The following is a 14,777-nucleotide window of genomic DNA, read 5'->3' as shown; positions in this document are numbered from 1 at the left end:
ATTCCAAGGGTCATAGATGAGCAAGAAGTGGATCACCAGTGCCCCATATTACAAATACCAGTGTTACAAACTATATCCAACACAAGGGAGCGATTTCACAGTTAATGTTGGCTGGTTGATGATCTTGCAGTTTGATGCCTAACCACTCAATCTAGATTCCTGTCATGTAATTATTCCCAGGTATTGATTGTTCTATCTTTAACGGCTCAATGGTTTTCAAGTGTTGTATTTTGTATCGTGCTGCACACGGTGACATCTCTGAAATATTTTCATTTCATCATGGAGATGATCACTGAATGGGGAACAGATGGTGCTCAGTGGCTGAGAAACTGGGTACACATTGATAGTGCTGGTAGTCTGTGCAAAAAAAAAAGTTCATATTCAGAAGTAGTTTTGATTTTCACCTTTTATTATAAGCCAACTATATGATGATGCTTTGAGGGATATAAATTATGTTCTACCCTTGGCATTGACGTTACCTTGCAGTTGATGAAGTCGAGAGTTATCAGATCAGCCCAATTGTACATTGTAAATCTTATTCCACAGTATCTTGTCTTTGAACTACTACAAATTATGTTGGTGACAAAAATGATAGCAACACCCAGCACTTCTATTTATTGTCTTCATATTTTGAGAATTGCTTTGTCATTTGCATCAAGACTTTTTTTCCCCTGGGCCCCGCACATCTTGCAACTGACTTGCACTAAGGCTCCTGCCAATGCCATTCAGCACTTGTGGACAGCTTTCCTTTTGATTTTTCCTTTTTTAGCCTCCTTTGATGTTTCCTCAAAGCTGTGTGCTCAAGATCAATGATTTAGTTTGTGAGGAGCTGAACTGATGTCTCCCTACCATAGTTGTTTGTGTTGTTTGGAGTGGTTGTCTTCACAAAAGAACTCTTTCAACCTTCTTTGATAGTGAAGTCATTATTGTGATGGTCCTTTCTTACTGAGCATGTGTAGTCTATCGAAAGAACTGTCTTTCAAAAAAATACCGTTGAAATTAGAAAAGGCTTTTCTTACAATTGTCTTGTCCTGTCCTGCTGTTTAATACAGAGGATCCACTCTGACCATTTTCACCTCTCTCCTGCTTTGGTACTAAGCTAGTACCCCTCTACTCCTTGAATCAGGAATCTCCATTTCTTTTTGAGATTGGTTCAACAAAATCCACATTCACTGCACTTGGTGGCAGTTTAGTCTGTAGGCTGAATCTAAATGTGAAATAGTTAATCCATTCCACAAAATGAGAGGGCTCCACTTCCAGCCCAGTGATTTCTTTAATAGTGACTGTACCTTCTCCCAACAATAGCAGATTTAGATCCCGTCTCTGCTCTTGATAGCTCAGTGATCTTGGACTTCATACCACTTCATGAAGAAGAGCAGGGAAGTTCTCCCTGGTGTCCTGGCCTATATTTATCCCTCAATCAACATCACTAAAACAGATTATCTGGTTATTGTCACATTGCTGTTTGTGAAACCTTGCTGTGCACAAATTGGCTGCCGCGTTTCCTACATTACAGCAGTGAGTACGCTTCAGAAGTACTTCTTTCGTTCTAAATTGCTCTGAGGTCATGAAAGGCGCTATATCAATGAGGTTATGATAGAGTGGCTATAACGGAGACCTGGCTTAAACATGGGCAGAAATGGGAACTAACATTCCTGGCTACAGTGTAGTCAGGAGGGACAGAGAAGGAAAAAAAGACGGGGGTGGGGTGGAGGGTGTGGGTGGCAGTATTGATCAAGGATAATATTACAGTTCTACAGCGGGACAATATATTAGAGGGTTCAAAGATTGAATGTATTTGGTTAGAGTTAAGGAACAGAAAAGGAGCTGTTACATTGCTGGCTGTTTACTACAGACCCACAAATAGTGAGGAGGAGATAGTGGAGCAAATCTGTAGGTAAATTTCAGAGAAATGTAACAATAATAGAGCAGTCGGGGACTTTAATTACCCTAATATAAATTGGGGAAAAAACAGTGTAAAGGGCAAGAAGGGTGAAGAATTCCTAAAATGTGTACAGGAGAACTTTCTTAATCAGTATGTTTCTAGCCCAATGAGGAAGGAAGCAGTGCTGGATCTAGTTCTAGGGAATGAAGTAGGGCAAGTGGAGTGTGTTTCAGTGGGAGAACATCTGGTAATAGTGATCATGATATCATTAGGTTTAATGTAGTTATGGAAAGGGACAAAGAAGAGAGCCAGTTTCAGTGATTTGAGAAGGGATCTTGCACAGATGGACTGGAAACAAAGATTGGCCAGGAAAACAGTAAATGAGCAGTGTTAGGCCTTCAAGGCAGAGATAGTTCAAGTGCAAACCAAGTATAATTCCAAAAGGAGGAAAGAGGGGGCATCCAAAGCTAGAGCTCCCTGGATGACAAAGGAAATAGAGGTTAAAATAAAACGTAAAAAGGGGGTTTATGACACATGTCAGGTACAGAATACAGTGAGTCCAGGGGGAATTGAAAAAGGATATAAGAAGGGCAGACAGAGTATGAGAAAAGATTAACTGGTAACATAAAAAGAAACCCAAAAATCTTTTATACACATGTAAAAGGATAGTTAAGGAAATGGTGGGGCCGATTAGGGACAAAAAAGGAAATCATCTTGTGGAGGCAGAGGGCATGACTGAGATACTGAGTGAGGACTTTGCATCTGTCTTCACAAAAGAAGAGGATGAAGTTAATGTCGCAGTAGAGGAGGGGGGAGTAGAGATATTGGAGAGGATAAAAGTAGATAGAAAGAAGGTGCTAAATAGGTTGGCATCACTCAAAGTTAACAAGTCACCCAGTCCAGATGGGATGCATCCTTGGTTGCTGAGGGAAGCAAGGGTAGAAATAGCAGAAGCTCTGACCACAATCTTTCAATCATCTTTGGATATGGGAGTGGTGCCAGAGGACTGGAGGATTGGAAATGTTACACCCCTGTTCAAAAAAGGGGGAGAGGGATAAACCTGGTAACTACAGGCCAATCGGCAAATGTCAGTGGTGGGAAAAATACTAGAGACTATTGTCAAGGACAAAATTAATTCTCACTTAGAGAAGCATGGGTTAATAAGGGACAGCCAGCACAGATTTGTTAAAGGCAAATCATGTCTGACTAACCTGATTGAGTTCTTTGATGAAGTAACAGAGAGGGTTGATGACGGTAGTGCAGTAGATGCTGTATACATGGACTTTCAAAAGGCATTTGGTGAACTACCAACTAACAGCGTTTTCAAACAAAATTTGACACCGAGCCACATAAGAAAATGTTAGGACAGGTGATCAAGCATCGTCGAAAAGGTAGATTTTAAGGATCTTCTTAAAGGAGGAGAGAGGCGGAGAGGTTTAGGGAGGGAATTACACAGCTTAAGGCCTAGGCAGCTGAAGGAACGGCCGCCAGTGCTGGAGCGATTAAAATTGGGGTTGCACAAGAGGCAAGAATTGGAACTCGCTGTGTTTTAAAAAAAAAAAAATTCTCCTCATCTCCCCTCCGGTTCTTTTGCCAATTATCTTAAGTCTGTGTCCTCTGGTTACCAACCTTCCTACCAGTGGAAACAGTTTATCAAAACCCTTCATAATTTTGAACACACTTAACATTCTCTGCTCTAAGGAGAATAATTCCAGCCTCTTTAGTCTCTCCACATAACAGAAGTCCGTATTTACAAAAGTTAAGGTGCACCTGATAGACACCCCCAGAGTATTCACGTATGATGCACAGATTTACTTTAGTAACGGAAATGATTTTTTGTTGCAGCTGCTTATTGTTGGTGGATCCTTTGGTCTCCGTGAATTTACGCAAGTTCGCTATGATGTCCAAAAGGTGAAGAGAAAGGTAAGCAATAGAGGAATCTGCAGGCGATTCATAGCCGTAATCTGCTGTACAGCACATTAATCTGAAACTTGCCTTGCAAAATGATTGGTGTTACCGGCTGAAACCTAGTCTACAGCTAACCCTTCCTGTCTTAACTCTGCTGCAGTTTGCATTATTTTCACTGCCTTGCTTAATGTCCAGGATTTGCACTGTTGCAGAATGTCATTGAGGAATATTTTGCATAACTGAGCTGCTGCCATGTGTAGCAGTTGTTGAAGTGCTTCTGTTAGTGATGCCGTGGTATAATACTCATTATTAAATCGATAACATTGTTAATCCAGGAAGTGGAAATAATTTTTGAAGCAATGTTGGCCCTGAACGTAAGCTCTTTTTCAAATGGCTGTATGAGCTAACCATGACACAGTGAACATAGACACTTTCCCCTTCCCCCAACTCTGACTTTCTTAAGCTTGGCACTTTCGTAATTATTTTTGGCAACCAAAGGTATTAACGGATATGGGCCAAAGGCAGGTATATGGAGTTAGATCACAGATCAGCCATGATCTTATCAAATGGCAGAGCAGGCTCGAGGTGCTGAATGGCCTTCTCCTGTTCCTATGTTCCTATATTCCTATGTTCCTACAGAAGACCTGTTACCGTGTGTATTTTTCTTTCCACTTTCTCCCTGCCTCTCCTGAAGGTGCTGACTCTTGCTGGGAATTTTCTACTGCAGGAACCAGCAGGCATCTGGTATCTTGTCCAGGTGGCCATTTGTCACGTGTGAGCCAGGCCACTGAGTGTCAGCAGGTTATTCAACTGCAGAGGAAATCACAGCTACGTCAGATGCTCTCCTCACCAGCTATCCACGCATGTGTATTTTCCAGTCACTGGATAGTGATCGGAAGCTGAATTTTCCTTTTTAAAGGTCAGGAGAGTCATCTCTGGGTGGAATCAGCTAAGTCAGCATGGACTGGTGATCAACCCTGTCTGCGTTTAAGTTTTCATAGTTTGGTCGACTTGTACTCGAGATAGTGAGTTGAAGGGAAAAAAAATCTCTTCTCTAATCTGCATCTCATTTTATTTTGGTTGCATCTTAGTGTGGATGAGAGATATTAGATCTGACAGGTTTATGTTCTTTGCAGTTACCTGATTACGAGTATTGAAGGCTGTTTCTTTCAAAGCAGTAAATCTTCATCTGATCAGTATTTTCTTCTCTATCATCACATTTACAGCAATGGCATTGAAAGATTTTAGAAGGTGGTATAAGGGAAACTATTTCAGGTGGTTTCCTAGTCGAGGCAAGGGCTAGTGACTATCTTAGAAATTCAAGTAATGCTAAAGTCTCCCAAGCAGATGTTAAATTTAATTCTACTTCATCGGGTTTCAAGTAACATGAATACCCTGATTCTGCATTCTGGTGATTTGATACTTTTTCATCCTGAATGAATGAATGAACTTAATGCCTTTCGTGACCTCAGGAGGTCTCAAATCCCAAAGTTGTCACTGCTGTAATGTAGGAAACTCAGCAGTCAAATTGTGCACAGCAAGGTCCCTCAAACAGCAATGTGATAATGACCAAATAATCTGATTTAGTGATGTTGGTTGAGGGATAAACATTGGCCAGGACACTGGGGATAACTTCCCTGCTCCTCTTTAAAATGGTGCCATGGGATCTTTTATGTCCGCCTGAGAGGGTTTAACATCTCATCCGAAAGACAGCACCTCTGATAGTGCAGCACTCTCCCAGTACTGCACTGAAATGTTAGCCTAGATTTTGTGTTCAAGCCTCTGGAATGGGACTTGAACCCACAACCTTCTGACCCAGAGGTGAGAATGCTATCCGCTGAGACACGGCTGACACTTAAAGAGAACTCCTTATTGTACCAATGTGATATTTCTATTTCCTACGCCAGCCATCATATGGGCATTCTTATGACATTACTGATTTAGTACCAATCTTTGCCAGATATATTCAGTTTTATGTGGACTAATCCTCACAGGAAAGTGAGAGCATTTGCTTTTTAAAAATGCTAATCTTGGCTGACTGCATTGCAACATTTTACTAAAGACATAAATCTTTCTACTTCAGGTGTTTCTAAAATCTCAGCAAATTTCAACACCCATGGCAATTGTTCCATGTTTTCTTTGCTTTGTAGCATTTGATTCATATCTTTGAGTACAAGTCTTGATCTCTTTGCTATTAATTTGCTATAGTAGAAGTTTTGGCGTATTCCAGCTGTACGTGAATGCTTCCAAAGGAATGCTGAGCAAGTCCACTAACAATCACATTTAGTACTTGCATTTTTCTGAAAGAAAAAACAGGAAGGGGAACAAGAAAGGGAGCCACAGCACCGTTTGTTTTTTGGATAAGACATTAAATCAGGGTCTCCTGTTGTCTGATGGCTCAGGAGTTAAATATCCCTTGACAGTATTTGAAGGAGAGGAGGGGGTTCTCCTGGCAACTTTTTGACGAAGCTCCCAGTCACCCTTCCTAATACCTTCCACCATGCCTCAGCATCCATTCCTTTATTCCTATTTATTTTATCTTCTCCCTCTGTGAAGTGCAGTGGGAAATTTCCTATGTTAAAGGTGCTATATAAATGCAAATTGTTGGTCAATATCCCTCCCTCAACCAGCACCACCAATTGGTTATTCTTTTCACTGCGGTTTGTGGGATATTGTTAGCATAAAGTGGCTGCTGCTACAGTCACTGCACTTCAGAAATAATTCATCCTGTGAAACACTTCTGAGACGTTTTGATGTGGTAGGTGCTATTTAAGTGCAAGTATTAGTATCATTCCAACTGCTATATCTTTTAGATCTTATGCCCCTGTCCTCACTCTTACTCTTTTATCATCTAGATTTACTAGAATGATACCTGGACTCCAAGGATTAAATTACGAGGAAAGATTATACCAACTAGGGTTCCCTGGAATTTAGAAGATTAAGGGGTGATTTGATCGAAGTTTTCAAGATATTAAGGGGAACTGATAGGGTAGATAGAGAGAAACTGTTTCCACTAGTTGGGAAGTCTCGGACTAGGAGACATAGCCTAAAAATTAGAGCCAGGACTTTCAGGAGTGAAGTTAGGGAACACTATCATCCGAAAAAGGTAGAAGTTTGGAACTCTCCGCAAACGGCAGTTGATGCTCGCTCAGTTGTTAATTTTAAATCTGAGATTGATAGATTTTTGTTAACCAAAGTTATTAAGGGATTTGGGGCTAAGGCAGGTATGTGGAGTTGGGTCACAGATCCGCTATGATCATTGAATGGCTGAACAGGCTCGAGGGGCTAAAAGGCCTACTCCTGTTCCTATGGCCTATTATTATATCTTTCACTGTAGTTACCTTGACAATTGCAGCACTTGAAATGAATCTCATGGATGCTTTCTAATGCTGTATAAAATGTAGACCATTGAATCACTGTGAGATCTCTTGATCAGAAGATGAATGTTGTAATTGGTGAACTGACTTGTTGCATTGAGTGCCCAAGATAACAGGAAAAGCTGCGTTGGAGAATCTAGTGCACTTGATATCACTGAGTCTTTCATTTCTAATTTTAATATTACTGTACTTTTATAACTCTGTAATATAATACTATTGGATTTTGAGGCAGTTTGTAAATCTTTTCAGTATTAGGTAATCATCTTTGACAATTGCAGATGGAGTTTAATTTAGATAAATGTGAGGTGATGCATTTTGGTAGATCGAATCGGGCCAGGACCTACTCCGTTAATGGTAGGGCGTTGGGGAGAGTTATAGAACAAAGAGATCTGAGAGTACAGGTTCATAGTTCCTTGAAAGTGGAGTCACAGGTGGATAGGGTGGTGAAGAAGGCATTCAGCATGCTTGGTTTCATTGGTCAGAACATTGAATACAGGAGTTGGGATGTCTTGTTGAAGTTGTACAAGACATTAGTAAGGCCACACTTGGAATACTGTGTACAGTTCTGGTCACCCTATTATAGAAAGGATATTATTAAACTAGAAAGAGTGCAGAAAAGATTTACTAGGATGCTACCGGGACTTGATGGTTTGACTTATAGGGAGAGGTTGGATAGACTGAGACTTTTTTCCCTGGAGAGTAGGAGGTTAAGGGGTGATCTTATAGAAGTCTATAAAATAATGAGGGGCATAGATAAGGTGGATAGTCAAAATCTTTTCCCAAAGGTAGGGGAGTCTATAACGAGGGGGCATAGATTTAAGGTGAGAGGGGAGAGATACAAAAGGGTCCAGAGGGGCAATTTTTTCACTCAAAGGGTGGTGAGTGTCTGGGACGAGCTGCCAGAGGCAGTAGTAGAGGCGGGTACAATTTTGTCTTTTAAAAAGCATTTGGACAGTTACATGGGTAAGATGGGTATAGAGGGATATGGGCCAAGTGCAGGCAATTGGGACCAGCTTAGTGGTATAAACTGGGCGACATGGACATGTTGGGCCGAAGGGCCTGTTTCCATGTTGTAAACTTCTATGATTCTATCTTGTACCTTTTACTAGTGTCTCAATCAAAATAATTTGAGCAAAGTGAATGTGTTCCCTCATACTGCACATAAAAGAACTTTTCAATACCTGTGCCTAGTTTAGAACTTTCCTGTTTAGTCACAAATCTTGAAATTTGCGTGCTGATTATCCCAACCCTGATCTTCAGTGTGACCATGCACCGTTAATCAGATCCGTCTTACTTTGCATAGTTGCATGTTCTGAACTTTCCATTGCACAGAGATTTTGTGGAGTAAAAAATAAGTGATAATATTGACAATCAGGACCTCATTTGTACTCCTGTGCTGTTTATTTTCCGTTGTGCTGCTCAGATCTGCAATCTGCTGCTTCTAAAAAAAAAACAAGGCGTGAAGTGCCGAGTTTTCAGATAATTCCAAGTATTTTGAGTCAGCAGCAGATGGCTTGTTGGCAAGATGTAAAACCCAGATGTAGTGGAACAGCTGGAACAAAGGGATCTTTAATGGTGCTTTGCCATCAGAAATTTTTGTTGGGGGAGGGGGGGCATAATTGGCCTTCGCGAATACCCAGTATCAGCGAAGGCCTGTGAAATTGCAACTGTGCATCATTGCCCTATCATATAGCATACAGTGCATGGCCTAAAGGATTTTACAGGTGATTATAAATTTAAAAAAAAGATGCCAGAGGTAACTGGAAAGATAGATGTCTTGCAAAATTAGTCCTAATATATATCAATAGATGAGATGATTTTGCCATGGCCTAATTCATCGTTCCAGCAATCTTGTTTCAGCAAGTGTTTGTTGACTATGGAGTAGAACTTCTGCATTCAGGTTCCAGATGATGCATGTGTTTGAACTCAGTCTTCTAGTTAGGGAGCAGTACAAAAACAGATGTGGGGGTCACATTGACAGGTGGGAGAACTGTTTGGATTGAGGGGACTGCTACTTGAGTCTAAAAACACATTTTTATATATTTTTTTTAAACCCAGAACCTTACCAGTTCTTCCCGCTAAGTTCTGTATACGCTATGCCTATATTCTGTGGTGTTGCCAAAGTAAGTCAGATGATGCACTCTTTATAAGCATAGGGTCAATATCCCATGCAATGCACAAAGTTTTTTGTTACTAAGATGAAGCTACTAGGGCCACAAGTTTAATTGTTAAGAAGAAAATACTAGGGGAGGTCAGAGCTTAATTGCTCTTCGGGTTGCAGAACCCTTGGCTTTAATACCTTAATTGTGGGCCATCAGCAGCAGCAGAATTGTATTCCAGCACAATCTGTAACCTCATGGCCCGGCATATTCCTCACTCTACCATTACCAACAAGCCAGGGGATCAACCCTGGTTCAATGAGGAGTGTAGAAGAGCATGCCAGGAGCAGCACCAGGCATACTTAAAAATTAGGTGCCAACCTGGTGAAGCTACAACACAGGACTACATGCATGCAAAACAGCGGAAGCAACATGCTATAGACAGAGCTAAGCGATTCCACAACCAACGGATCAGATCAAAGCTCTGCAGTCCTGCCACATGGACTGAAGAGCTTGAATTTCAGAGGTGAGGTGAGAGTGACTGCCCTTGACATCAAGGCAGCATTTGACTGAGTGTGGCACCAAGGAGCCCTAGTAAAATTGAAGTCAGTGGGAATCGGGGAAAACTCTCCAGTGGCTGGAGTCATACCTAGCACAAAGGAAGATGGTAGTGGTTGTTGGAGGCCAGTCATCTCAGCCCCAGGACATTGCTGCAGGAGTTCCTCAAGGCAGTATCCTAGGCCCCAACCATCTTCAGCTGTTTCATCAATGACCTTCCCTCCATCATAAGGTCAGAAATGGGGATATTTGCTGATGATTGCACAATGTTCAGCTCCATTTGCAACCGCATAGATAATGAAGCAGTCCGTGCCCGCATGCAGCAAGACCTGGACAACATCCAGGCTTGGGCTGATAAGTGGCAAGTAACATTCACGCCAGGCAATGACCACCTCCCCTTGACATTCAACGGCATTATCATCGCCGAATCCCCCACCATCAACATCCTGGGGGTCACCATTGACCAGCAACTTAACTGGACCAGCCATATAAAAACTGTGGCTACAAAAGCAGGTCAGAGGTTGGGTATTCTGTGGCGAGTGACTCACCTCCTGACTCCCCAAATCCTTTCCACCATCTACAAGGCACAAGTCAGGAGTGTGATGGAATACTCTCCACTTGCCTGGATGAGTGCAGCTCCAACAACACTCAAGAAGCTCAACACCATCCAGGACAAAGCAGCTTGCTTGATTGGCACACCATCCACCATCTTAAACATTCACTCCCTTCGCCACCGGCGCACTGTGGCTGCAGTGTGTACCATCCACAGGATGCACTGCAGCAACTCGCCAAGGCTTCTTCGACAGCACCTCCCAAACTCGTGACCTCTACCACCTAGAACAACAAGGGCAGCAGACACATGGGAGCAACATCACCTGCACGTTTCCCTCCAAGTCTCTCACCATCCCAACTTGGAAATATATCGGCGTTCCTTCATTGTCACTAGGTCAAAATCCTGGAACTCCCTACTTAACAGCACTGTGGGAGAACCTTCACCACACGGACTGCAGCGGTTCAAGAAGGCGGCTCACCGCCACCTTAAGGGCAATTAGGGATGGGCAATAAATGTCGGCCTTGCCAGCGACGCCCACATCCCATGAACGAATAAAAAAAAATTGTGAATGATGAGCTAAGTTACAGACATTGTGACCCGAAATCGCCTGTAACGTTTTGACATAACTACGGCGTAAGAACGCCGTTGGGACGATTTTGTTTGTTGAGGAAATTCATGCATAACTGATTTACGCTGGTTTTACATTTAAACATCGCTATGCGTGAATTTCCTCAATTTTTTTTGCGCCACTTATGAGATACGGCCACAGAAACCCTCTGCTGCTCGTTTACATAGCCCCGCCCCCATGCAAAATATAAGCTCACATGAATTTCCTGAATTTATGTGTATAACGCACTGGCGTAAACTCACGCCCAAAAATTCAGGTGGAGTTTTAGCCTGAAGTCAACTGTTAGTAAGAAAATTTCAACAAGAAAAAGAAAATTGCTGAGACCCGCACTATACTCAACCAAACTGCTGAGAGTCTCAGTGCACCTGAAATTTTTTGTACCCCTGCCCCCCAACTCCCTCCTCACGTGTTCAGAAGGACTAAGCAGCTGGAGTGGCCTTCCCAATGGGCGTACCCTTGTTCTGCATAATATAGATGATGAAGAGGAGCAGCAGAAGCAAGAGGCTATGAGTGTGCCATGGCCGAACTCAACAGCCCATTCACTATAATCCCTATTAGTGTTGCTGTACCAGTTTTTATGTTCCGGCGCAGGTAAATGAACTCAGCTGGAAATTTCAGCATAAATTCCTGTTGGTATGATTGATGCAGAAGCAGGCATAAATTTTGGAGTAAGTGAAATCCAGGAAATTCAGGGCCTGTGTTCCCTGTGGGGCTTTGGAGGACTGCTGGAGGTTTCATTGGGTTATGCAGCAGTGCTGAGAGAAAGCCGATTGTTTGCCAGAAATGGGCAATGGAATGTGGACTCTGGCAGCGCTGGGTGTACAAAGGTCCGGGGTCTGGCAGCATTGGGAGTACGAAGGTCTAAAATCAATGAAAGGGGTGTTTATTGATCAGTTTTTGGAAAATAATTAGTGTTTCCTTTCGCCAGTGCACCTGTATAAACCAATCACTAAATAAACAATGAATAGAATTGTCAATACAGAAAAGAAAGTCTTTCCCACTTGTGTACTTTGTCTCGCATGCTCTCGTAGACTTGCTGAAGTTAAAAACAAAGTTGATAGCTTTCATGTGAAACCTTAGCTGAAAAAGGCTTCTTAAATTTATCTCTTAGCTAAATATTTGTAAAAACAAACTGAAATATTGTACACTGAACAAAGAATTAATTCAACTATAAACAGAAGAAAGCACAGGTGGTGTTATTACCTGCTTTCCCTCAACTTCAAGCCCAGGCTGTTGAGAGAGGCTGAGGCCTCCAAGTAAAAATATTAATCAAGGTACTCGGACACACAAAAACGACTTTATGGTAAAGTTTGGCCATGTTATTGTGAAATGTCGCTTTTAATGTGGTTCTGTTGGAAATCTTACTTTGAGCCTGTAGGCAATTTGCTGTGGAAGAGAACAAATTGGCAGACAAAAACTTTTGCGATAAGTACGTTGAGCAATTCATGTTTCCTAAAACGAGAATTGCTTATGACTGCCTATATACAAATTTATTAATTGTAATTCAATCTGCTAGAAGTAATTTGTCTTGATTTGGAATAAGCATGGCTTTAAGAAATTTGAAAATGGATGTGACTGAGGTGATTCAGGAAGTATGTTGAAATTGTGTGCTACATGTCCCCTTTTATAGATATTACAGTGAAACCTGTACAAATGGACACCCCCAAAAAATGGACACTTACTGAGTAACTTACATTGTAACAGATCAAGCTGTACCTTGAAACCACAGACACTCTCAAATTGCGAGCTACGGACAGCCTTCATTGCACCAAGTTCGTTAACAACTTAAAACATGGGACATGCAGGTCAGCGTGGGGCAGCTGCAGGTGAAAGAAACGGCTTTTGTGGAATGGGGAGCTCTTTACCCAGCATCCATGGCGGCAAAGTAACCGCTCTATCTCTGGGATTGAATGCTTGCATGGTCCTGTACCAACAAGTGGTAACTGGACCGGGCAACACCACATTTCACTCCACCAGTACGTCAGGCACTGACGAGCTGGTGACAGTCCTCCCCCAACCCCCAGCACTTCAAACTTTAGCAGCTGCAGTACACAGAAGGAGGGGGTCATGGACTGGGGTCTGCAGGAAATTAATTCCTCCCCCTCCCCCCTAAATTTGGCTGGGGTCTCCCAAGCACTCTGGCCCTACAGCAGCCTCCTTGCCCTGTGCAGGCAGCCAATGTAGCAGATCTCAGGATCATGACATCCCTCCCTCAATGGAAAAGGACCCTGTGATGGCAATGAACTGGACAACCTAATGAATAGAAAATGAACTGAAATCACATCCTGCTGGTAGGGCTCTGGAATTAGGCACAATCCTAGGTGAGGGTGAAAAAAAGGAATGCTGCAGGAGATACAGCCAATCCCGGGACATTTGGCTCATCCGGTTTAATGTACATAAAATGACCATTTTGAAAACGGGGACACCTGCAAATAAGGGACACCTAATGCAAGTCCCTTAGGTGTCCCTAATTTACAGGCTTGTGTGTCCATGTGCATCTGTGTCCGTCTGCCTGCCTGTCTTCTCTGTGTCCATCACACTTCAAATGCTGCCCATCAACCCCTCGTGCCCAGAAAGTGAAGTTATAAGTGTGGTGTCTCATTTTTCTTTCTTGGGTGGATGAGCTAAAATGGCTTTCTTCACCTGTGGCCTGAACCAGGAATTTAACATCATCTGATAATCTGCAAACCTCCTTCACCAAATAATGTCAGGATTCACCTATTTACAGCAATTAGATTTAGTGGCATCAAAGGGGCAGGACAAATTAAACATAGCTACACTTCAGCAGCAACACAACGGGGAATTTGCTATTTAGCTGGTTTTAAAAAAGTTCTACAATTCAGGTTTGTTTACACAAAATATTGAACAATATTTTGCTGAAGTTGCTGCAGTACGAAGTGGACGCGTGTTGAGTATCAAATGGTCTCTACTGCTTTCAAAATATGGACAGCCTTTCTATTAGGCTTTGGAAAAATGTTTTAACATTCAATTGTAATATGAAATGTGTAACATCACAACCTTTATTTGATTTTGCTCCTGAAATGTTATACTGTATTTCCCAGAGGTAAAGGATAAAACTCCACAACACACTGATACCAAAAGTATTAAAATGTTACTTTTTTGAACCAATTCTAGATTTCATATTGATAATGCTCATTTGACTTCCTTCATTGTGAAATTGGGGGAAAAAAAACATTTTTTTTGACATTTATTACAGGCAGGTATTTTCAACCTAAAATCTGGCCTGCTCCAAAGAAAAGGTTATGAAAGTGGCAGATTGCATTGGATGTAACAAATGGCAAATTGTTACCCACTCAGCAGTAGAGGCAGAAAATGTGCCACGTAGTCAAGCACGAATGCACCAGTTTAAAATTAAAGTGAAACCATGTGTGACTATCTATAAGGGGTCATTTGGGATATAATTCAAAGCCAGTGCTCTGCACAGATGTCAAATGCAGCCTACTATTCTACATCTCACATTCTAAGAGTTTACATATAAAAATATCATGCATACATTTATTATGTGTTTATTGATTTTCCAGAATACATAGACTCCTCTATCCTTCTTCTCTCCCCTTTTTTAAAAAAAATCCTGTGCTGTTAGCTTCACTCAATTAGTACACACTTGCCTTGGGGTCAGAAGGTTGTGGCTGTGAGCCTCGCTCTGAGGCTTGCGCTTTACTCCAAGGCTTGAGCTTGTATAGGCTGATGCTTCATTGCAGTACTGAGGCGGGGGGGGGGGGGGTGGGGGGTGTATTGCTGGAGGTTC

The 14,777-nt window shown here is 42.1% G+C and overlaps 1 protein-coding gene across 1 annotated transcript in view; it reads left to right on the top strand.

The window, feature by feature from the left end:
- The window catches only part of cox16 (cytochrome c oxidase assembly factor COX16), a 48,769-nt gene that overhangs the window by 13,145 nt on the left and 20,847 nt on the right, over window positions 1–14,777 (top strand). Inside the window, exon 2 of the mRNA XM_067990981.1 lies at window positions 3,731–3,808. Within this exon, the coding sequence (XP_067847082.1) occupies window positions 3,731–3,808 (78 nt within the window). The remainder of the gene's footprint in view (window positions 1–3,730; window positions 3,809–14,777) is intronic.

Source organism: Heptranchias perlo, chromosome 10 (assembly GCF_035084215.1).
Source record: "Heptranchias perlo isolate sHepPer1 chromosome 10, sHepPer1.hap1, whole genome shotgun sequence".
NCBI classification, from domain to species: Eukaryota; Metazoa; Chordata; class Chondrichthyes; order Hexanchiformes; family Hexanchidae; genus Heptranchias; species Heptranchias perlo.
Note: the sequence above shows the minus strand (reverse complement) of the source record. Positions and strands in the feature narration are given on the sequence as shown.